Source organism: Oryctolagus cuniculus, chromosome 2, assembly GCF_964237555.1.
Source record: "Oryctolagus cuniculus chromosome 2, mOryCun1.1, whole genome shotgun sequence".
NCBI classification, from domain to species: domain Eukaryota; kingdom Metazoa; phylum Chordata; class Mammalia; order Lagomorpha; family Leporidae; genus Oryctolagus; species Oryctolagus cuniculus.
The window spans coordinates 72,353,701-72,378,368 of NC_091433.1; the positions used below are offsets into that span (position 1 = coordinate 72,353,701).

General features: G+C 41.8%; 1 protein-coding gene across 1 annotated transcript in view; it reads left to right on the plus strand.

The window, feature by feature from the left end:
- FGL1 (fibrinogen like 1) overlaps positions 1-24,208 on the plus strand; it is a 31,171-nt gene extending 6,963 nt beyond the window's left edge. Inside the window, exons 3-8 of the mRNA XM_002709340.5 lie at positions 51-231; positions 10,675-10,834; positions 11,073-11,170; positions 17,301-17,389; positions 17,562-17,749; positions 23,861-24,208. Of these exons, the coding sequence (XP_002709386.1) occupies positions 51-231; positions 10,675-10,834; positions 11,073-11,170; positions 17,301-17,389; positions 17,562-17,749; positions 23,861-24,020 (876 nt within the window). The 3' untranslated portion in view covers positions 24,021-24,208. The remainder of the gene's footprint in view (positions 1-50; positions 232-10,674; positions 10,835-11,072; positions 11,171-17,300; positions 17,390-17,561; positions 17,750-23,860) is intronic.
- The last annotated feature ends 460 nt before the right edge of the window (positions 24,209-24,668 follow it).

Here is a 24,668-nt window from a genome sequence, read left to right on the forward strand (position 1 = left end):
TAATAGCAGCACTTATTTTCCACACAAATGAGGTGCCCATTTCTTTGCAGGCTCTGGACAACTGCTCCCAAGAAGAGGCGCGGCTCAGAGCCCAGGTGCACCTGCTTGAGACCCGGGTCAAACAGCAACAGATCAAAATTGCACAGCTTTTGCTAGAGAAAGAAGTCCAGTTCCTTGACAAGGGAGAGGAGAATAGCGTCATTGACCTTGGAGGCAAGAGGCAATATGCAGGTCAGACGTGACTTTTCTTAACAGTGTCAGTAACTTACATACCCGTGTGCAATGATGGTGCTAGTAATTTGTTCACTTCAGTTCTTGTTAAGGGGCGTTTCCTATCCCAGTGACAAGAACATAAAGCACTTCATCAATATTCAATGCCTTCTTCCACATTTTACTCTTTTTCTCTGTTATCTCCTCAGGGAATATTTAATGTAAGATTAAATATCTGAGAGTGTCTATAGTTCAACAAGAAATCAAGATAATAAAATATATTGTTATAATAAAATATATTGTTAAAATAGCTTACAAATAGCAGCTTATAATTGCGAAGTTTCATGTTTGAACTCTATTTGCATATCTTTCCTTCTGATATGGCTTTTCTTTCTGAAACCCTGATGTGTTTTGGGGTGGTAGATAAGAATGAAAAAGCAGGAAGGGGGAAAGGACCAGAATTATTAAACAAGATAAAAGAGTAGTTTTAATGTGTGCATTTTATAGTTCGGTAATTTTACATTTGATTAGGCCAGTGCTTCTCCCCAGAAACTAAAAGGTCTTAAACTGTCAACATGTTATACAGATCACTGCACATATTCACTATGGAAAAGTGTTCATTTGACTTTTTCCGGAAGTAAAAGTAATTTTTTGAAAGTAAAACCAATGGCTGTCAGAAATGGACAATGCTGTCTAGAGTACTTTGTTCATATGTCTACTCTAGCATCACTACCATGTATTATAATTTAGCTGTTCCTGGGTCTGTCTTGGTCAATTAACTGGGCACTTTGCAAGGTCTGGGACATTTGATATCTTTACCTCTCTGTGGATTATCAGAGTGCCTGGGACATAGTGCATCTTCATATTTATGAATGAAAGCAAGGCAATAACAGAAACAGGATCAGCAAGATAAGAAAAAAAATACATTGAGAAGTATATTTGACTATAATTGAAAGATTGTAGAGGCCAAAGAGATGACAAACTTCTGGGCATTAAAACATCCATAAACACACTAGTGTACAATAGGAACATTGTAAAACCTTAGAACTTGTGCTTTAATAAAATGGTCCCTTTGCTCTCGGCTGCTGACCCTCTGTTGATAGCATCTTTATCTATTATGCTTTATTCCTGGAGTCCAACTGCTGCCATACAGTCCCCACTTTGGAGATCAGAAGGAGGCCAGGCCCTCTGGCCTGTGGTAGTGGGGATGGGTAGAGGGTGTGGATGGGACATGGAACAAAGAATCAGACACCGTTCAGGTAGAAATGGCTTGGGAAGCAAGGGGACTGTCTGAAGAAGTCTCAGAGGACAAGGAAAGAGGAATCAGAACTGAAGAAAACTACAATAGTTACAGAGTCCAAGCTCATCTACTCACCACGTGAAAAACCCCAGAACTCAATGGTGGTGTGTTGCAGCACAGAAAAAAATGGTACTGGACCCTTGTGTTCTGGTAGACCAAGAACATGGCTCAGCTCTCCCACTAAAGAAGCCAGTTTGCCCACGCCTTGTAATAGGCCTTTTTTAAGTACAAGGGGGCAGGAAAGAGGAAGCGGGAGAGCAAGAGGTGACACACTGCTACAGATGGCCAAGTGCCAGCAAGGGTCTCTGTCCTCGGTTACATGACTTTGTGCACAGGGGCCTGGTCAAGCTGCTCCTGTAAATCCTTAATAAAACAATCATTGCATGCCTCCTTATCTTCTCTGTGGGAGGCAAGCTTCCAGTAAGGGCTTGTTTGCAGAATCCACAAGCTGCAACCAGAATGCCTCTGATGGCTAACATGTCTACGTGCAGGGCTGAGCAGAAGCAGTCTGACTCAAAGGGCAAGGCAGCAAAGTAGACAGCTATGAAAAAAAAAGCAGAGATGCTGAGTGTTTTCACCCTGTTTGATAGTGAAGGTTATTAGGAAGACCATAAAAGAAGGCCCAGGAAGCAGAATCAGTCTGGATTCCTGAGAGACCATGTTTCTTAGGCACTGCTACTCATTAGAATCATCTAGTGACCTTCTGAAATAGTGATGCTGATCAAGAACAGCGAAGAGTCAATTTTATTCCATTGGCCACCTAACGTGTTGGCTTGGTTGGACCCCATCAGAAGATACGTGCTTCCTGGGTCAGAGGCATGAATGAGTCTTGTGTCTGCATCAATGTTTTTTGGCTCCCACTACTCAGAGGGAAAATGTGCAAGCAGTGAACTATGTCATGGCTGAGGAACTCTAAGCTCAGGAAATGCTAGTATTTTCCAACCTTCCAGCCTTTGCCCCAGAGGAAGATGTTATTGATATTATTATGATGGATAGCAAGCAAACCTGCTGTCTGCTACAGAGGGAGGCACTATTTCTATCATTCAAGTCTATATTCATTATAAGAATATCCTTGAAAAAAATATTCTAAAACCATGAGACTGTGGAAAATGTCAATAAGACATATATTGCCAGGTAGGAGCTCACTGAGTTGACTGGGTCAATCATTGTGAACGATTCAAGAATTGATTCACAGAAAGTGTTTCCAATTAAAATTCATATGTTGAAACCCTAACCCCTGTACCTATGAACGTGAGTGAGTTTGGAGATAGGTCTTGTGCAAAAGAGGTGGTGCTATGACTCAGTGGGTTAAAGCCATGGCCTGCAGCGCTGGCATTGCATATGGGTGCCAGTTAGAGTCCTGGCTGCTCTGATCCAGCTCCCTGCTAAAGCACCAGGGAAAGCAGCAGAAGATGGCTCGAGTGCTTGGGCCCCTGAACTCACACAGGAGATCCAGAAGAAGTTCCTGGCTGGCTTTGGCCTGGCCCAGCTTTGGTTGTTGCAGCCATTGGGGGATGGAAGATCTAACCAACCTGTAGATGGAAGACCTGTCTCTGTCTCTCCTTTTTTCTCTCTGTAACTCTGCCTTTCAAATAGGTAAATAAATCTTTTTTTTTAAACAGGCAATTAAGCTAAAATGAGGCCTACTTATATCTTTATAAGAGGGGAAATTTGGAGCTGTTGTTGTGTCTCAGTGGGTTAAGATACCACTTACAACACTGGCATCCCATATCAGAGTGCTGATTCAAGTACTGGCTGCTCCACTTTCAGTCCATCTCCCTGCTAATGCACTGGGAAGGCAGTGGAAAATGGCCCAAGAACTTACACCCCCGCCACACACATGGAGACCCAGATGGAGTTCTGAGTTCCTGGCTTCAGCCTGGCCTAGCCCCTGCCATTTAGGCATTTGAGAACAGAGCCAGTAGGTGGAAGATTTCTCTCTCTGTCTCTCTCACTCACTCTAACTTTCAGATAAATAAATATTTTTTTAAAAAAAGAAAAACAAAACTTTGAAATAAGAAGTATAAGTTTTAATAAAAAAGATGAAATTTGGACACAGAAGCATCGGGTATGCATGTACAGATATAAAGAGTACATGAGGATGGAGCAGCATTACTGTATACAAAGTGTCCTCACAGAAAGAAACAGATTTATCTATCATATCAATATCTCTCCGACCCCAATCTCCATGGGGAGCATATATATAAAATCTTAGCCATTTAAGTTCGACACAAATTCCAACTTTATATTCAATCTTGTTGCTCTGTCTCCAATAGCATGCCAGATCAGAAAAGGGGCTAGGGCTGGGGAAGCAGAGACCAGAGGATGCAGCAATCAAACCCCCAAGTCTGTTATCAAAGCTGGGAAAAAAGATGTAAGCAGGAGTGGTAGGAGACATGGGCAGAGAGAATACAGGGAAAGTATGAAGAAGGGCCTTTGTAGGGATGTCGCCACCCCTGGATCACAAACGCTCAAAGAGGAACAACAAAGGATTGAAAGTGTTCATTAATGGAGAGGACTACTGTGGGGAGCAACCCGGACTAGACTAAGTTACTGGAATTAAGACTTATTCTATGCATCTGCTCTCCCACAATATGGCGCTGAGAAGGGAGAAACAGCTTCTACACAGCTGCCTCCAGTTCAACCAATAAACTGTAGGACTTACTCCTGATTGGAGGAGAGCAGCGTGCTCGGCGTGTGGGCAGCCGAGTTGGGATTGGCGGAGGAGGACTATAAAGGAGGAGAGAGACAACATGCACCAGGAACATCTAAGGGGAACATCTGAGGGAACAACTGTGCAGCCCCCGAGAGAGCCGGCCGGCAGTGTGCCGCTCCCCCGCGGAAGTGGGGAATGTGGCAGGGGGAACAGCCCTTCCACGGAGGTGGAAGGGACGGTAGCCAACCCGGGAAGAACCAGCAGCAAACCCAGGGAGGGCCGAGCAGACAAAAGAACAGCGCAGGGTCCTGTGTCGTTCCTCCACGAAGAGGGGGAGCGACATAATGGTGCCGTGACTAGGATATGAAGCCTAGGCAGGGTTTAGTGTCGTTCCTCCATGAAGAGGGGGAGCGACAACTACCATTGCAGAGAGACCCCTGGTGTTAGGAGCGTATTGGCTTTGTGGAGGCAGCATAGGTATGGGAAAGGAAGTATATGGCCGGGCCATCACTTATCCAGCAATCCCACTTCAGGATATAAAGAGAAATGAAATCAGGATGCTGGAGACCCCTGCACTCTGTGCTCTTTGTAGTACTATTCACAATGGCTAAGATATGGAATCAACCTAAGTGTCCATCATGGATGAATAGATAAGGAAAATGTAGTATACAATGGAATACTATTCAGCCCTTAAAAATAAAAATCCTATTGTTTACAATATGAATAAACTGGAAGACATTCTGTTAAGTGGAATAAGCCACCACAGAAAGACAAATACCATATAATGTCACATATATGTGGCATCTGAAAAGGTTGAACTCACAGAAGTGCCCAGTAGAATGGTGTTTATTGCAGACTGAAGGGGAAGGCTGAAGAGCTATTGGTCAACCATAGAGAGGAGGAATACATACATACATACACACATATTTTCAAAGGTGTAATAAAAGTCCATAGCAGAAGCAGAATCTGGACATCAGGTGCTGTCCTGCTTCGCTTTGGCATGTTACATTCCAGGCACTCTACGTATGTCTCAATTTCTCAACAGCATCCTTCCCTTCTGAGAAGGGACTTTTCTTGCCTTTTTTCTATCTGCAACATCTTCTCAATTCTACCCCTTCCTCCATCATTCATTCTTTAAATCCCAGCTTACCTATTCCTCCATTCAGGAATTTTTTCCTGATCCTGAAGTCTGAATGAGGTACCTCTTCCACGCACTCCAAAAGCATACTTTGTATCTTAGCACTCACCATGGAGTGTTGTCCCTGCATGCCTAATTGTCCCATTCTCCCTCCCCTCACCCCCCCTCCACTAACCCGTCTAGTTTCTCCGTATATCTTCAGGACGCAACATGGTGACTGGCATACAATCAATGTGAACAGAAGTACATATTTTTAATTGGTGGAACAGATCAGGTGAGAGAAAGGCAAACACTTTAAACACACTTGTGGGATCTGACGAGACAGTTATTTGACACCTTGGGAGGAAGACAACAAGTTTACACAAAACAGGTATCAAGAGCAAGGAACTGATGACTGTAAGTGGAATACCATTATTCCAATTCCAAGTCAAGCTCAAGACTCAGGGTATCTATTCCAACACACTCTAATCAGGAATGAACACAGACTCAAGGATCAGACAATGTCAGGAGACAGGTAATCAGATATATGTCACTGGAACTATGCAGTCTGTGATAGGGAGACTGAGGCTTAAGAGCTAATAATCTAGTCCCCGTGCGTGAATGCTGGGGAGCAGACCTGGGGAAACTAGAGGTCTCCAAGAAATAAGTCAAGACAGCAGTTACCAGGAAATTAAAATGCCAAATTCAGAGCGGAACTAACTCTACAAATAGGAATTAGGAGTTAGTAGAAGAAACATACAGAGAGGGTCCAGACAAATCATTTGTGTGTGTGTGTGTGTTGTGTATGTGTGTGCATTATAATGATAAGATAGATGGTAGACATTCTAGATAGATGTTTCTGGTTGTGGTGGCCGAAAAAAAAATCCAGAAGTCAATAGATTCATACTTAACATCCTTCATTTAAAAGTGAGCTTCAAGCCGGCACCGTGGCTCACTTGGCTAATCCTTTGCCTGTGGTGCCGGTACCCCGGGTTCTAGTCCCAGTCGGGGCACCAGATTCTGTCCTGGTTGCTCCTCTTCCAGTCCAGCTCTCTGCTATGGCCCAGGAGTGCAGTGAAGGATGGCCCAGGTCCTTGGGCTCTGCACCCGCATGGGAGACCAGGAGGAAGCACCTGGCTCCTGGCTTCAGATCGGCCCAGTGTGCCGGCTGTAGCAGCCATTTGGGGGGTAAACCAACGGAAGGAAGACCTTTCTCTCTCTCTTTCTCTCACTGTCTAACTCTGCCTGTCAATAAATAAATAAATAAATAAAAGTGAGCTTCAAAAAGTGCATGGAAAATTAAATTAAAAATGTTTATTTTTGTTCAAAATTTTAAAAAAATATGTGCATTGTTTTTTCACAATATGCATTTTCAATTAACTTTTTAAAGATCATTTATATGATGCAACCAGGATAAAATAGAAAGGAGGAGCAAAATATGATATATAAATACAGTTCACTTGTACTTCATTTCTCAGCATCTAGGCAAATAAACTGCCAAGGACACACACTTAATAAAATATATGAATTTCAATAAGAATATAACAACATACATAGTGTATAATATATAAGAAACATAAGAATTTGCTGACATCAAAATTTGGTTTTGGTGTCCTTAAATAAAAAAATGTGTATTTCTGTAAAAATATATATTTCTATTTTTCATTATAAATTACTCTGTTATTACTAAATGAATTATTTGCTAATTCATCTGATTCATTTCAAGGTAGATAAACTCTAATTACTACAATCAAGCAATTTTTGTAAACAAATCACATGATTTTTATGTATCATATAATTAAACTGTATCTTTTAAAAGCATCTGGGTGCTGTTGAACTATGAATTAAAAGGTTACTGAACTCATGTGAACTGGGGACAATCACATCTGTCTGGCCAACAGGACAAAGGCCCCACCAGGTCCCCCTCTGCAGGAGACCCGGTTTTGCAAGAGGCTGTTCAGCATGAGTAATGTCTGAGGTATAGACCCTCAAGACGTCCAGCTGTCCATCCTGGTAGCTGCAAACTTTAGACAAATTATTTAGTACTTTCTCCTGGGGTACAGGAAAATCATAAAAGCAAAAACAAGAAAACAAATAAATTCACAGCTCAAAATAAAAACAAATGGAAACTGTTGTCAGAAATCTTTATATTTAAAAAGCTTTCCACTGGCAAACCTTATAGCTCATCATCTCCATGTTTGCCTAGAAAATAGTTTGAACTTTGTGAGTCTTTACTATTCAGGTCTTTGGTAGGAGATTAAATCTTAAATCAAGAACTCCTTTTCTGATGGGGTTAAAATCTGCTTACTCTAATGACAAGTGTGTTTCGTATACTTGACCACAGGATGTAAGCTTTTTAACAACATTGAACAAATTTTGTGTAATCATTTTGCCATTGACTCTTTTTGCTTAATTGTCGGCTCAGGATTTTTAAAAATGTAATTCAGCCTGTATAAAGAACACTTGTGCTTCTCAATCTTGAAAATAAATAGATGAATAAAGCCTAAATCATCTCACATATAACATCTTACCAAAGCAGTAGCATATGATTGCTGCCAACCCCATGAGGTCTTTATAAATAGTGAAGGTTCTTATTTTTTTCCTTTCCTGATCCCAATAGCCTATCCAACCAATTTAATATATAATATATAACAATCAATATTTAAATATTATACTTAATAATACTAAATACATAATGATAATAAAATAATTACATATCAGTAAATAATTCCCTTAATGTATGCTATTAATATATAGTAAATATTAATAACATACTACTAATGGTATATATTATTATTAGAGAAACAGAGCTACCATCCACCAGTTCACTCCCCAAATGACCACATCAGCCAGGGCTGAGCCAGGCTGAAACCAGGAGGCTGGAACTCAATCTCTAGCAGGTGGATGTCAGGGCCACAGGTATCTGAGCCATCACCTGCTGCCTCTCAGGGTGTCCACAGCAGGAAGCTAGAATAGGGAGCAGAGCTGGTGCTCAAACTCAGAGACTCAAATACAGGATGTGGGTGTCCCAAGTAGATTCTTGCCATGCCAAACACCCCCCCCCCCAATGTATATATATTTTATCTGTGACAAAACAAAGCTATTGTAAACTATTTGACATTAAAACAATGAAGATAAAGACAGAAGTTTAAAATATGCTTAATGACAAATTCTGCCTGCGGTAGAGTGGGTAAAAGCCCCAGCCTGCAGCACTGGCATCCCATATGGGCACCAATTCTAGTCCCTGCTTCTCCTCTTCCGATTCAGCTCTTTGCTGATGGCCTGGGAAAGCAGTGGAAGATGGCTCAAGTCCTGGGCCGCTGCACCCGTGTGGGAGACCTGGAAGAAGCTCCTGGCTCATGGCTTTGCACTGGCCCAGCTCTAGCCGTCGCAGACATTTGGGGAGTGAACCAGCGGATGGAAGACCTCTCTTTCTGTCTCTCCCTTTCTCTATGTGTAACTCTACCTCTCAAATAAATAAATAAAATCTTTAAAGGCAATTAACAAAATGATTAGGATACAGTCTGAAAGTTGTCAGTGTTACAGTTTTTTATTCAAACGTCAGTGGCTGGTTATTCTTAATAATGCCTCTTTATGGTGGTCTCACTGCGTCAGCTTCCTGGGTGTCTGAACACTAGAGAAGTGCACGCTTGACACATTCTCTGCAGTTCAGCCTGTGTGAGAGTCCATGGAGATTAATCTGTCCCATCTTAAAGTGACTTAGACACAAATATTAGTTTTTAATGACAGATTGGTAGCTCTGTTTGCTTCAGTGATCAAAGAAACTCCATGACGAAAAGAATGCAAGGATGAAAGGAATAGTAAAGCCTTGTAGATTTTAGCAAAAACATCTGAGAATGTGTGGATCATTAAAAATTCTAGTGCATTAGTAAAGAATCTGGTGAGACCGGGAGGTTTTAAGAACCTAACAAGATTACTATTTGTGGCTCATTTCAAAATGTTCAGAATGATCCATAATGTTCTGAGTCAAGATAACTCAAATTATTTGCTTGGTGTTCTATTTCTATTTTCTTTTAGCTCCATAGGAAAAATATGTTACCTAATAAAGCTGTATGTTCCACTTAAATATACTGTAATTAACTGAATACATGTAATTAGTATTTTTTTTTTACAAAATTTATAAATGGAAAACCAATCCCTAGTTCACTCATTTTTTCCATCATAATATCATGAAGCCAGATAATAATTAAATCAGGAAATAATTTTCTAACAACCCCTGGAAGGTAAAAAAGATAGTTTTAAAAGTTAATAATCTACACGTTGTATTTATCTGTCTCCCCTGGCACTGAGTAATCTCATTCAAAGGCTTCCTTTAAAAAATAGTCACATAGGAAAGAACAGGTCATCAAAGAAGGAGGTACCTTTCTCTGAAGGGAGGAGAGAACTTCCACTTTGACTATGACCTTGTCTAAATATGATCAGAATTGGCAAACTCAAAAGCCTTCCACAGTCTTGGCAACTCATGACAAGAGCCTAGGGTGATTACTGATGCCATAAACAAGAGTGTCAATTTGTAAAGTCAACAACAGGAGTCACTGTGCACTTACTCCTCATGTAGGATCTCTGTCCTTAAGGCGCTGTACATTGTGAATTAATGCTATAACTAGTACTCAAACAGTATTTTTCACTTTGTGTTTCTATGTGGGTGCAAACTGTTGAAATCTTTACTTAATATATATACTAAACTGATCTTCTGTATATAAAAAGAATTGAAAATGAATCCTGAGGTGAATGGAAGGAGAGAGGGAGCAGGAAAGGGGAGGGTTGCGGGTGGGAGGGAAGTTATAGGGGGGAAGCCATTGTAATCTGTCGCTCCCCCTCTTCGTGGAGGAACGACACTAAACCCTGCGCTGTTCTTTTGTCTGCTCGGCCCTTCCCGGGTTTGCTGCTGGTTCTTCCCGGGTTGGCTACTGTGCCTTCCACCTCCGTGGAAGGGCGGTTCCCCCTGCCACTTTCCCCACTTCCTCGGGGGAGCGGCACACCGCCGGCCGGCTCTCTCGGGGGCTGCTCAGGTGTTCCTTCAGATAGATGTTCCTGGTGCATGTTGTCTCTCTCCTCCTTTATAGTCCTCTTCCACCAATCCCAACTCTGCTACCCACACACTGAGTACGCTGCTCTCCTCCAATCAGGAGCAGGTCCTGCTGTTTATTGGTTGAACTGGAGGCAGCTGTGTAGAAGCTGTTTCCTCCTCTCCCAGCGCCATATTGTGGGAGAGCAGATGCATAGAATAAGTCTTAATTCGAGTAACAGTCTAGTCCCAGTTGCTCCCCACATAATCCATAAACTGTACTTTGGAAATTTATATTCATTAAATAAAAGTTAAAAAAATAGTCACATAACAAACATTATATTACTTTGTTTTGCAAACAGATTGTTCAGAGGTTTTCAATGATGGATATAAGCGCAGTGGGTTTTATAAAATCAAGCCTATCCAGAGCCCAGCAGAATTCTCTGTTTATTGCGACATGTCTGATGGAGGAGGCTGGACAGTAATTCAGAGGCGATCTGATGGCAGTGTGAACTTTAACAGGTGTGCTAATTATGACTTATTGATTGACTTGGGTTAGCAAGTGTGAGAATGATAAATTAAGCCCTTTCATCAGGCCTGAAGTCATTAATAAGACAGAATTTCACTCTGTCTAAATAATAATACTGAAAGTGAATTAACTGATCAAGATAACATTGGCGGTGGACATGGGGGGGCAACTTGAGTACCTCATATATTCACTTGGATTTTGCTAAAATCAGCTTTCACTTTCCTTTTTTAGAGCCTGGAATGACTATGAAAATGGCTTTGGAAATTTTGTTCAAAAAAATGGTGAATATTGGCTGGGTAATAAAAATATTCACTTATTGACCATACAAGGTAAGGTTGACCTGATGTCAAATTCATTTGAAATGCAATAAAACAACACAAAAGGGATTTCCACGAAATCATAAAAATGCCAGTAACTGGTATAATTTGCAGATTGGGCAATAATCCCCCTGGCAAAATGCAGCTGCTTAAAACTAGGAATAGAGGAAAAAAATTAGAACTGGACTGGGGGCGGGATTGTTTTCTGATATATATTTTCTATTGCTGGAAAAAAGTAATGTTATAAATATTAATTTTTCTAATGCCTGAAAATTATGTGTACTCTATCAATTAATTATCTTTTGCTGTAATAGTATGAATAGCTTGCCACTTTAAAACTTGGTTCCTTGAGCCGGCGCCGTGGCTCAATAGGCTAATCCTCCACCTTGCGGCGCCGGCACACCGGGTTCTAGTCCCTGTTGGGGCGCCGGATTCTGTCCCGGTTGCCCCTCTTCCAGGCCAGCTCTCTGCTATGGCCAGGGAGTGCAGTGGAGGATGGCCCAGGTGCTTGGGCCCTGCACCCCATGGGAGACCAGGAAAAGCACCTGGCTCCTGGCTCCTGCCATCGGATCAGCGCGGTGCGCCGGCTGCAGCGGCGGCCATTGGAGGGTGAACCAACGGCAAAAGGAAGACCTTTCTCTCTCTGTCTCTGTCACTATCCACTCTGCCTGTCAAAAAAAAAAAAAAAAAAACAAAAAAACAAAAAAAAACAAAAAAAACAAAAAAAAACTTGGTTCCTTAAAAATAGCAACTTACTGTTCCTCATAAATCTACATGCTAGCTGGCAGGCTGGCTTTGTGGATCAGAGCTGGGCTCTGCTGATCTTGGCTGGACTTGCTCATGGGTCTTCAGCCAGCATTCTGGTGAGCGAGAGTCGGCTTTCCTAGGCTGGCCTTAGATTAGATGATGCTGTGCTCCACACAGTCTCCATCTTCTGGCTGGCTAGTCTGGACTTACTCTTGCAGCAGAAACATTATTCCAAGAAGGAACATGGGTGCACATGAATCCGCTGAGCCTGAGCCTCAGAAGTAGCCCACAGTCACTGACCTTCTCTTATTGAAAGCGAGTCAGAGAACCAGCTCAGATTCAAGAAGGGAAATAAACAGGAGGTGTTATGAAGTCACATTGCAAAGGGAGAGGTGAATATTTGGGGAGTTGGGGCTATTCTTGGAATAAAATACCATAATACTCTAAATGTCCTTATTTCCATACCCTCATTTTTTATTTTAAAAATGTTTCAAAGATATGGCAAAGTTGAAAGAGTTTCAACATACCACCTAGATTCTACATTAGTATGTAACTACAACAGTTCCATCACATCTACCCAATGCTCCTTACTCTACCCACCCACCAATCCATCTTCTTAAATTTGTATTTCAGAGTAAATTGCAGACATCTATATAATTCTCCCCATACAGATGCTCCTGACTTACGATAGTTGGACTTAACAACTCTCTTAACTTTATGATGTTGCAACAGCAATATAGGTCCAGAAGAAGCTGTACTTCAGATCTGGGATTTTTGATCTTCAAGGCTAGTGAGAAGCACTTCAATACTCTCTCATGATGTGGGGCAGCATCCACACCCATCATCACAGGGGAAACAGCTGACACCCCACAGTATGCTGTATTACTAAGGTGTGGTGTCTGGTGGGTTAGGTGTATTAAATGTATTTTTAATTAATATTTTAAATTTATGGTAAGTTTTTTGGATATAACCTAATCATCATTTGAGGAGCATCTCTGTGTATTTTTATGTTCCCATCTTTACCAGAATTCAAAAATCCTAAGAAATCATTAGTGTGATCAAATTTCCAAGCTTCTGTATCCCATGTTCTTTCTCAGCCATTGCCTTCCTTACTTCAGTTGTAATCTGAGACTGTATGGAGTCTCCTTGGGTCTGGCCCTGAGTGCATTATAAAAGGCATTTATGTTATCCAAGAAGTCACCCTTGAAATGAATTATAGGAGCAAGGATTAATCTGTTTATCCAAAAATCAATAAAGCTAACAGTTTTTGTATATGTATAATTGTCAGTAGGATTACACAGTTCTTTGAGACACCTGAATAATAGCTAATAAGGATAGATAATCCAGTAGCATGATGCTTTCTTCAATTGTCCTTCTTGTAATCTCTCTAAACATTTATACAAGATTTCCTCTTTCTCAATCTGTTTAAGATCCTAATTTTGAATGTTTTATACCAAATCTATAACATTTATGAGTTTCATTTCATTTCAGCATTAATATTTATCTGGTTATTGAAGCTATGCAAACTGTAAGCAGTAACTTCAGGCTCCTTCTATATTTATGAAATCCAAATTTATTATTTTTCAAATTATTATGTGAATAGTCACACAAATGGGCTTTGTCAATAATTATGCTACCCTTTTATATATTTTTCAATTTTTTAATTTTTAAAAATTTTTGAAGCTTTATTTTATTTACATGAAGGACAGAGTTATATAGAGAGGTAGAGACAGAGAAAGAGGTCTTTCATCTGCTGGTTTACCCCCCAGATTGCCGCAATGGCCGGAGCTGAGCCGATCCGAAGTCAGGAGCCAGGAGCTTCTTCCAGATCTTCCATGTGGATGCAGGGCACCAAGAACTTGAGCCATCCTCTGCTGCTTTCCAAGATACATTAGCACAGAGCTGGATTGGAAGTGGAGCAGCTGGGACTCGAACCAGTGCCCATATGGGATGCCGGTGCCGCAGGCCAGGGCTTTAACCCACTTGCCACAGTGCTGCCCCCCCCTTATATTTTGGTTAGTGTTCAGGCTAGCTGTTCTCGTGGAAGCAAAAATGTCCTTCTCAGTTCCAGGCCTCACAACTACATACAAGTCATTCCACATGAAAGACAGTGCCTTTGTCTCCACACTTTTTAATTAGGAGAGCACTTAAAGCCAGTGAAATTGCCTCTGAAAATGCCTGCCTTCATTCCATAAAATTTCACTGGGAATGTTTGCAATAAAATTAATTTAGAAATGATGTGTAATTCAAAATATTTGTAATTATTGACCAAGGTGATATTTAGATGGCATTTAAAAAAATGATCATGACTTTGTATCCCTGTCTTATCACACAGTACTTTTAAGAAAGTTAGCCTAGACTTATCTTACTATTCCAACTCAATTTCCAGTCTTGGCTCAATTGACTTTCCTGCCTTTAGAGAACTCCATGGGGTGAGGAGTCATGCGGCCAAAGAGACAAACCCAACAGCAGCCCACACCCCTTCCTAAACTTGGTCCAGAAGTAGGGAAACTGGAAATCACTGCCTAAATGGCCTTGGGCTTGTTTTCAGGCCCTGTTCAGGCCTCTTCTTGGTCCTCCAGTGTTGTTGATATGTGCACCTGTGAGTCCAAGAGGAGGCTGAGTAACAGCTTTGAGTACGGGTGTGGAGAGAGCTTGGATGTGCAAATTGTGGTGTCCATAGGCCCTTGGCCATGTGTGATGGAGATGAGGATGAAAAAAGAAAGAAAAATGAGCCTAGATGCGGCTGGAATGATGGGGTCCCCAGGTTTTCTCTTTCTGGACCTCCATGTTTGGGAACCCCAATAAATCTGAGACTGTAAATACAGACTGGCCTCAGAAGTCCTTGTGCTATTCCACAAACCTCACACCTTCAAAAGGTGTATGGGAAAATGGAATTAAAAGATAAGTTTAATGTTGGGCATTGTGGCACGGTGGGCTAAGCCACCACTTGGATTCCCTCACCCCATATTGGAGTCCTGGCTATTCTACTTCCATCCAGCTCCCTACCAATGCATCCTGGGGAATTCAACCTGACCCAGCCCAGAATTTTGCAGGCATTTGGGGAGTGAGCCAGTAAACAGAAGATCTCTCTCTTACCACTCTCTATCACTCTGCATTTCAGATAAATAAACAAATAAATAAATAAATAAAACTTTACATTAAAAACATGTTTATTTTGGTGAAAACATTTTTTCACAATTGATGCATAGCTTTTTGTAGTACACAATTTCCAGACTTTTGAAAGATTCCCCAATACATATGACTTCAAAAATTTTGTACCAAAGTAAATATTTTTTTTTTATTTGACAGATAGAGTTAGACAGTGAGAGAGAGACAGAGAGAGAAAGGACTTCCTTTCATTGGTTTATCCCCAAATTGGCCACAGGCCAGGTGCTTCTTCCTAGTCTTCCATGCAGGTGCAGGGGCCCAAGCACTTGGGCCATCCTCCACTGCCCTCCCGGGCCACAGCAGAGAGCTGGACTGGAAGAGGAGCAGCCAGGACTAGATCCCGGCGCCTATATGGGATGCTGGCACCACAGGTGGAGGATTAACCAAGTGAGCCACGGTGCCGGCCCCCAAAGTAAACATCTTTTAATTTCATTTTCAATGAACTTTTTAAAGTATCCTAATATTTATCAAAGCAGGATGAGAAACCATACATCATGTAATAGATTTCTGACTTCTCATGGTCCACTTGCTTTGTTCATGGAAAAGAACAGAAATTATGTGAAGATGGCAACTATTTCAGTCATTTTTTAAAAAAATTATTTGTTTATTTGAAAGGCAGAACTACAGAGAGGCAGAGAAGAGAAAGAGAGAGAGAGAGAGAGAGAGAGAGAGAGAGAGAGAGAGGTCCTCCATTTTCCAGTTAACTCCCCAAATGGCCACAATGGCTGGAGCTGCATTGATCCAAACCAGGAGCCAGGATCTTCTTCCAGGTCTCCCACGTGGGTGCAGGGGCCCAAACACTTGGGCCATCCTCCACTGCTTTCCCAGGTCACAGCAGTGAGCTGGATCTAAAGTGGAACAGCCAAGACTCAAACCGGTGCCCATATGAGATGCTGGAACTACAGGCGGTGGCTTTACCTGCTATGCCACAGCACCAGCTCCTCAGTCAATTTTTTAGATACTGTTCTATCACCTAGAATTTTTATTTTGTAGTTATTAAAATACCTGTTCTATATTTAGAGATGCGTTTTGATCACATACTCTTTAGGATATATAGCAAAGAATAAATAAAATACAAGAAGTATTTTTTTTGACAGGCAGAGTGGACAGAGAGAGAGAGAGAAAGGTCTTCCTTTTGCCGTTGGTTCACCCTTCAATGGCCGCCGCAGCCGGTGCGCCGCGCTGATCCAATGGCAGGAGCCAGGTACTTATCCTGGTCTCCCATGGGGTGCAGGGCCCAAGCACTTGGGCCATCCTCCACTGCACTCCCTGGCCACAGCAGAGAGCTGGCCTGGAAGAGGGGCAACCGGGACAGAATCCAGCGCCCCGACCGGGACTAGAACCCGTGTGCCAGCGCCGCTAGGTGGAGGATTAGTCTAGTGAGCCGTGGCGCCGGCCACAAGAAGTATTTTTAAAATGCTTTCACATTCGAATATCAACTCTTCAGAAACATCTTTCAACTCTGAGTTACTGATGTTAATGCGTTTTCCAATACATTATCAACTGTGCTATTACCGGGTAGGTTAGTGATTCTTGGGAGGTGTCCCCCTGGTGTCTGGAAATTCTCTTACAGTGACTTCCATTCTATCAAGTTTGATACTAACAATTCTCTTAATCTTATGAGCCAGGATCAAAGGAAAGTTTGCAGATAACAACTGGGATTCATATTTCTTTCTCGAATCGTCCTTAACGGATTTGCTGACAGTTCTCTTGCAGTACCAGGAAAAATAACCAAGGGCACACATATGCAGGCAACTGCAACTGCATCATAAAAACCTAGTAGCCTGGCCATCAGAGTTACAAGATGCTACTCATAGTCATGATGCATTTTTAAGATCGACATCCTATTGAAATTAAGAAAAGGAGATACACTGTTAAACTTCTTTGCTATCATTGTTATATTTCTTAACATATTAACTAAGTCATGAGACTTAGTTTTGGTTGTGCTTTTGGTCAAGAAAATCACACTAACTTTTTACCTATGGCAGGACTAGTAGGATTTTTCTGTTTTAAATATTGTGTCCTTCAGCTTTTTCGAGTAAAATACAGTGAAATGTACATGTTGTAAATATAGTGGACTCACTGTTTATTCTTTGCAGGTTGAATCTTGGCAGAAGTAAGTGGTAACAGTAAAATAGAGCTGTAAATTATTTTTAAACCTCATTAGTGAAGGTCATGTTACACATTTTAAAAACTAGTTTCTTGTTGTACTTTCTTTTTTCAGGAGACTACACTTTGAAAATTGACCTTGAAGATTTTGAAAAAAACAGTCGTTATGCACAATATAAAAATTTCAAAGTTGGAGATGAAAAGGTACAAAGATTTTCACCTAAGTAATGCCCTGAATTAACACTCACCGTATACCATGTGACACTGAAGTTAGTGGAAGTAAAACTACACAAAAGGGCCGGTTCTTTGGGTTATTACATAAGCGTGTTTTTTACATGGTGGCTACCGATAGTGGAATTTGTCTGTTTTTCTTTAGAGTTCCTATGAGTTGCACTTTGGAGAATATTCGGGAACAGCTGGAGACTCCCTTGCAGGGAAATTTCACCCTCAGGTGGAGTGGTGGGCTAGTCACCAGAGAATGAAATTCAGCACGTGGGACAGAGATAACGACAACTACAAAGGGAACTGTGCAGAAGAAGATCAGTCTGGCTGGTGGTTTAACAGGTTTGATGATTTATGAGTGTAATCGCAATGGCATTGATATTATCTCACTGTGGGCATTAATTATGATATATGAGGTAATGCTGGCTGCATCTGTAATACTAGTATTATTAGGTAATCACCCTTATGAGACTTCTTCAGCAATGAAGTATTTTTGAGGATTCGGTCATTGCATACATTTGTGAGGTTTAAAAGATACGCCATGTAAATAAATCAAATTACCACAAAGATGATTTACAAACTGAATTATAGATTTACAAAGAAAAGGCCACAAATAACACAAGGAAATAGAGTACACACATAAGGGGACTTTAAAAAGTTCATGAAAATGAAGTTGAAAGATACATTTAAGGACCGGAATTGTGGTACAGCAGACTAAGCCACCACTCAGTGACACACTTGTGACACCGGCCTCCCCTGTGGGAGTGCTGGTGTGAGTCCTGGCTACTCTGCTTCCCACACAGCTTCTTACTAATGTGCCTGCAAAGGCAGCAGTTGGTGGCTCAAATGCTTGGGTCTCTGCCACTTACGTGGGAGACCAGCGGATAAAAGATCATTCTGTCACTCTTTCTATCTCTCCTCTTTTTCTCTCTGTTGCTCTGCATTTCAAAAAATTAAATACATCTTTTGGCTGGCGCAGCGGCTCACTAGGCTAATCCTCCGCCTAGCGGCGCCGGCACACCAGGGTTCTAGTCCCGGTTGGGGCGCCAGATTCTGCCCTGGTCGCTCCTCTTCCAGGCCAGCTCTCTGCTGTGGCCCGGGAGGGCAGTGGAGGATGGCCCAAGTGCCTGGGCCCCTGCACCCGCATGGGAGACCAGGAGAAGCACCTGGCTCCTGGCTTGGGGGGTGAACCAATGGAAGGAAGACCTTTCTCTCTCTCTCTCTCTCTCTCTCTCACTGTCTAACTGCCTGTCCAAAAAAAAAAAAAAAAAAAAAAAAAATTAAATACATCTTAAAAAAAAAAAAAAAAACAACTCTGCCTTACTTGAAAGGCAGAGTTACAGAGAGGGAGAGACAGAGGGAAAGGTCTTCAATCCACTGGTTCACTCCCCAGATGGCCACAATGGCCGGAGCTGCGCTGATCCGAAGCCAGGAGCCAGGAGCTTCTTCCGGGTCTCCCAAGGACTTGGGCCATCTTCTACTGCTTTCCCAGGCCACAGCAGAGAGCTGGATCGGAAGTGGAGCAGCTGGGACTCAAAACGCCGCCCAAAAAGGGTATCAGCATGGCAGGCAGCAGCTTCAACTGCTATGCCACAGTGCTGGCCTCAATAAATACATCTCTTTAAAATATGCATTTATTTTTGTATAAAAAAGAAATTGAAAACCAAGCATAGTGTTTTTCAGAGTAAATATTTTTCATGAGCATTTTGAAGACCATGCATTTGTACAGATTTCAGATGTTTTTACACAAAAGTAAACTTCTTTTCAGTCCATTTTCCAAACATTTTTTGAGATACCCTCATCCATATTTAAACTATTTGTGTCATTTTAATAGTTGACTATATCTATTACTTTTTCCATTTTTTTCAGTGTAGTAGTACTTTCCAATCATTCTGTTTTATTAATTGATTGGATTCAAAACCCTCCCAATGCAAAAATTTCTGTTATAACATTATTTTTCAACATTTGAAAAATTAAATTCTTTGTTTTTTCTTAAGACTAATAGTATGTATTTATTCTTTTTAAAAGTTTTTCTTTCTTTTTCTTTTTTATTTGAAAAGCAGAGAGTCAGATACCTTCCATCCACTGGTTCACTTCCCAAATGCTCTCAACAGCCAGGGCTGGGCCATGCTGAAGCCAGGAGCAGGAACTCCATGTAGGTCTCCCACGTGGGTGGCAGAGACCCAAATATTTGAATAATCATCTGCTGCCTTCCCAGGGTGTGCTTTAGCAGGAAGCTAGATTAAAAGAGGATGTGGGTGTCCCAAGCAGTCACTTAAACCCTGGGACAAAGCCCTCCTCTGCTTTTTATTTTTAATTGACACATAGTAATTATATAAATTTAGGGATACAATGCGGTGTTTAGATACTTGTGACGTTGTGTTGTGATCAAAAGAGTGCATTTAGTGCACTCATCACAACTAACATCTGTTTCTTTATGATAAAACTTTCAAAATCCTCTCTTTGAGCTTTCAGACATGTACTACATTATGTTGACTATAATCCTGCTTTGCAATAGGACACCGTAACTTATCCCTCCTATCTAAAAAAATTGTTAAAAAATTTGAATTTATATGAAACATGTACATTTTATGGTGTATGGTACAGTATTTCAGTAGATATACACAGCAGAAACCAACCATACCATCCCAAGCAATTCGCCTTCATTTCCTTTATTGTGAACTGGGGTTACCCTACTGCTCTGCAGAACAATAAAACCTATTACTGACAGAGAGAGAGAGGCAGCGAGATCAAGATCTTTTGTCTACTAGTTTATTCTTGAATCACAAATTGGAATACTCATTTGAGTGCTGGCACCTCTGCTTCCGAAGCAGCTCCCTGTTAATATAGGGAAGTAGCAGATGATGCCTGAAGTACTGGAATTTCTGCCACTCACATGGGAAACACAGATAGAGTTCTGGCTTCTGGCTTTGGCCTGGCCCAACCCTGGCTGTTGAGGCCATTTGAGGCGTGAACTAGCTAATAGATCGCTCTCGCTCTCTCTCTTTAAGATTTTTAATTTATTTATTTGACAGGTAGAATTACAGACAGTGTGAGGAGGCAGAGAGAGAGAAAAAAGTCCTCCATCTGCTGGTTCACTCCCCAGATGGCTACAATGGCCAGATCTGGGCTGATTCGAAGCCAGGAGCCAGGAGCTTCCTCCAGGTCTCCCAGGCAGGTGCAGGGGCTCAAGCACTTGGGCTATCCTCCACTGCTTTCCCAGGCCACAGCAGAGAATTGCAGAGAGAGGAGCAGCTGGGATTAGAACTGGCACCCATATGGGATGCCGGTGCCACAGGCAGAGGATTAATTTACTGCTCCACAGTGCTGGCCCTCTCTATCTCGTTCTCCCTCTCCCACCCTTCCTCCCTCTGTGTGTATGTGTGTGTGTGTGTGCATGTGACTGTCTATGTCTCCCTCTCTCTCTCTATAAAACACCTATATTATGTAGACCATTGCCACACATGTTAATGCAGACAAGTAAATCATTTACCTGACTTTAAAGATATGAGTTCAGGAAGAACAAAGAAGGCAATTCAGTAGCTGGAGACACCTAAGGAGGTTTCATTGTCACTGGAGACAAAGGAGAGGATAAAGCTGCCACAATTGGAAAATGAGAAAAGCTAGGTAGTAGATTGTGGGAGAAACTTGATGCTGCTTCCCTAATGCTGCTGCTATTCTCGTTTCTCTCTGTCATTCTTTCTTCCTTCTTATTCTTTTTCCCCCTGTCACATAGTCCTTCAACTTTACATGAAATGTTGGCACTTCATAATTAACCCACCACTGTGACAAAAGATGTTTCCACAGAACAAGCCAATCACAGTTGGCATAGCATCTCATGTGAGTGCTCACAGCCACTTCCTCCTCACTGGGACCCCAGATGCCCACCAACCTAGTGTCAAGTCCGGCCTGTTCAGAAACTGAAGGATGTCAGAAAAATTGATCTCAGAATAGCTAAGAGGTTGACCGTAGAGTCTGTTTTCTTTTTTTTTTATTATTATTATTTTTTTATTTTTTTTGGCAGGCAGAGTGGACAGTGAGAGAGAGAGACAGAGAGAAAGGTCTTCCTTTGCCGTTGGTTCACCCTCCAATGGCCGCCGTGGCCGGCGCGCTGCGGCCGGCGCACTGCTGCTGATCCGATGGCAGGAGCCAGGTGCTTTTCCTGGTCTCCCATGTGGGTGCAGGGCCCAAGCACCTGGGCCATCCTCCACTGCACTCCCGGGCCACAGCAGAGAGCTGGCCTGGAAGAGGGGCAACCGGGACAGAATCCGGCGCCCCGACCGGGACTAGAACCCGGTGTGCCAGTGCCGCTAGGCGGAGGATTAGCCTAGTGAGCCGCGGCGCCGGCCCGTAGAGTCTGTTTTCTAACAGGCTTCGAATCACAGGCCGACTAGAAAAATAGACATAGCAGATGTCTCTACATAGACAAAGATAATGTCAAAATATGTATTCTGGGGGCTCAAATTACAGTATTTTCTTTTTTTACATTATTGTCTATACTGTTTTAAAAACACAGGAGACTCCTAATACAGTTTTAGCATGAACCATTTCAATTTATTACATCCATTTAGATTCTGGAGACTTCTGGGGTGATCAATAAAAACAAATTTCTAATGAGACTGCTGTTGTGGTATGGTGGATTGAGCTGCAAACTGGGACACTCACATCCCATATTGGCGCATAGGTTTTAGTCCTGGTTGTTCTGCTTCCTGTCTGACTGCCTGCTAATGCTCCTGGGAAGGCAGCTGGTGAACACAGGTGTTTGAGTTCCTGCTACCCATGCAGGAGACCTAGATAGAGTGTCTTGCTCCTGGCTTTGGCGTGGCCCAGTCCTGGATGTTGAGGGCATTTGGGGAATGGTCTAACTGATGGAAGATCTTTCTCTCTGTCTCTTCCCCTCTCTGTCACTCAGTCTTTCAAATACGTAAATAAATCTTAGAAAAAAGGCCTATTACTAAGCTGGAAAGTGACTCAAGCCAGCAACTTTTCTTTTATGGGTAAATTATATTCTTTTTTGATTCAATAACTTGGGTTCTTTTCATAGATCTCAGAAATATTCCAATGGGAATTGTCTCCTAATATCCTAATATCTGAATATATTTTCACTGGTTATATATCACATATAAAAATACATGGTAATTAACACATAACTTGGGTTCTTTTCATAGATCTCAGAAATATTGCAATGGGAATTGTCTCCTAATATCCTAATATCTGAATATATTTTCACTGGTTATATATCATATATAAAAATACATGGTAATTAACACAGAAAATGATCTCATAGTCTTAAATGTAATTTATACATAACAATGACAAATTTACAGATTCCAAAGGAGCAAGAGGGACATTTACAAAAACTTTTAACTCTAACCAACTTAACTGGATGAGTACAATATATGTAAAATATTAACTCAGCCACTCAGACAACAGATTATCGGTTGATGTCTGGGAAAACTTTAAATGGCAATTGAGGTTTTGTTTGCTTACCCTTGAGATTAAAATAATTGATATGGTAGTGATTTAGAGGGAAGAAGACAGTTTGAATTATGACAATCCAGTCTTGGTAGCAGAGTGATGAAAATGCAAGTACAAATTACCTGGGGAAGCCACAATGCAGCACCTTGCCCCACACCTTATGTGGGTAACCCATGTTGCTTTTGCTGAGTAGGAGGTTCCCACTGCCTTGAGTCAGGAGGGTGCAGGACTATCGGCTGCAAAACTGTGATTTTGTTTGCTTGTTTTGGTTTGGTTTGATTTTCATTTAAAGTCTATTCAGAACCAAAATGCTTATTTTTTTCAATATACCATAAATGGCCTTGGTTGTATCCTTGGTTTCTTTTGGATAGATTTATTTATTTACTTGAAAGGCAGAGAGAAAGGGAGAGGGAGAAGGAGAGGGAGACGGAGAGGGAGATGGAGAGGGAGAGGGGGAGAGAGAGAGAGAGAAAGAGAGAGAGAGAGAGAGAGAGAGAGAGAGAGAGAGAATCTCTTTCATCCACTGGTTCACTCACCAAATGGTCTCAACAACCAGTGCTGGGCTATGCTGAAGCCAGGAGCTTCATCCAGGTCTCCCATGTGGTGGCAGAGGCCCAAGCACTTGGACCATCCTCTGCTGCTTTCCCAGGCACATTATCAGGGAGCTGGATCAGAAGTGGACCAACCTGGAATCCAAACTGCGCTTTTATGAGATGTCAGCATTGCAGTTGTTTAACCCACTGTGCCAAAACAGTGGCCTCTATATGCTTGGATTTGTTATGTTGCTAAAACTTACCAGATAAAATAACCCATCCATTGTAGAAATATCTGTATTTTTGGAAGCTGGTAATCACATACCCCAAAACTGACTGAAGCCATAGTTAAAATGCTTTTATCACTTACTAGCAAGACGAAGGTTTTCTGCAGGATGTGGTTCTGGCCTGATTTTTCTGTTTTCTTTTTTTATACCACTAGGTGTCACTCTGCAAACCTGAATGGCTTATACCACAGCGGCCCCTACACGGCTGAAACGGACAATGGGGTGGTCTGGTTTACCTGGCATGGATGGTGGTATTCTTTGAAATCTGTGGTTATGAAAATTAGGCCAACTGATTTTATTCCAAATACTGTTTAATCCTCCCTGATTGGATTCATTTCTGCTATGCATCTTGATTTGAAATGGTTTAAAGAATAGCTATTTTGAATATATAGGGTGATGATGTCAATCGTGTGTACTACTTTGCATCCTTATTTGCTTTTATTACTTACCTACTTTCAGTACAATAAATATGTAATACTCAATAAACATAGATTATGTTAATATTTAATGAACTCCTCTGTGTGAAGGGCTATAAGAGCTTCTGTTAGGCAAAAAAGGAAAAGCATAAAATATATATCATGAATTAGGATAATAACATAAGCATAAATGCATAATAAATTAAATATTTGAGGCTGGCACTGTGGCGCAGAATGTTAAGCCTCTGCCTGCAGTGCAGGCATCCCGTATGGATGCTGGTTCAAGTCCCAGCTGCTCCGCTTACAATCCAGCTTCCTGCTAATGCACCTGGGAAAGCAGTGGAAGATGGCCCAAGTACATGGGTCTCTGCATCCATGTGAGAGACCAGGAGGAAGCTCAAGACTCTTGGCTTCAGCCTGGCCCAGCCCTGGCTGTTGTAGCCATTTGGAGAGTGAACCAGTGGGTGGAAGATTCTCTCTCTCTCTCCCTCCCTCCCTCCCTCCCTCTTTCTTCTTCTGTCTCTGTATCTCTACCTTTCAAATAAAT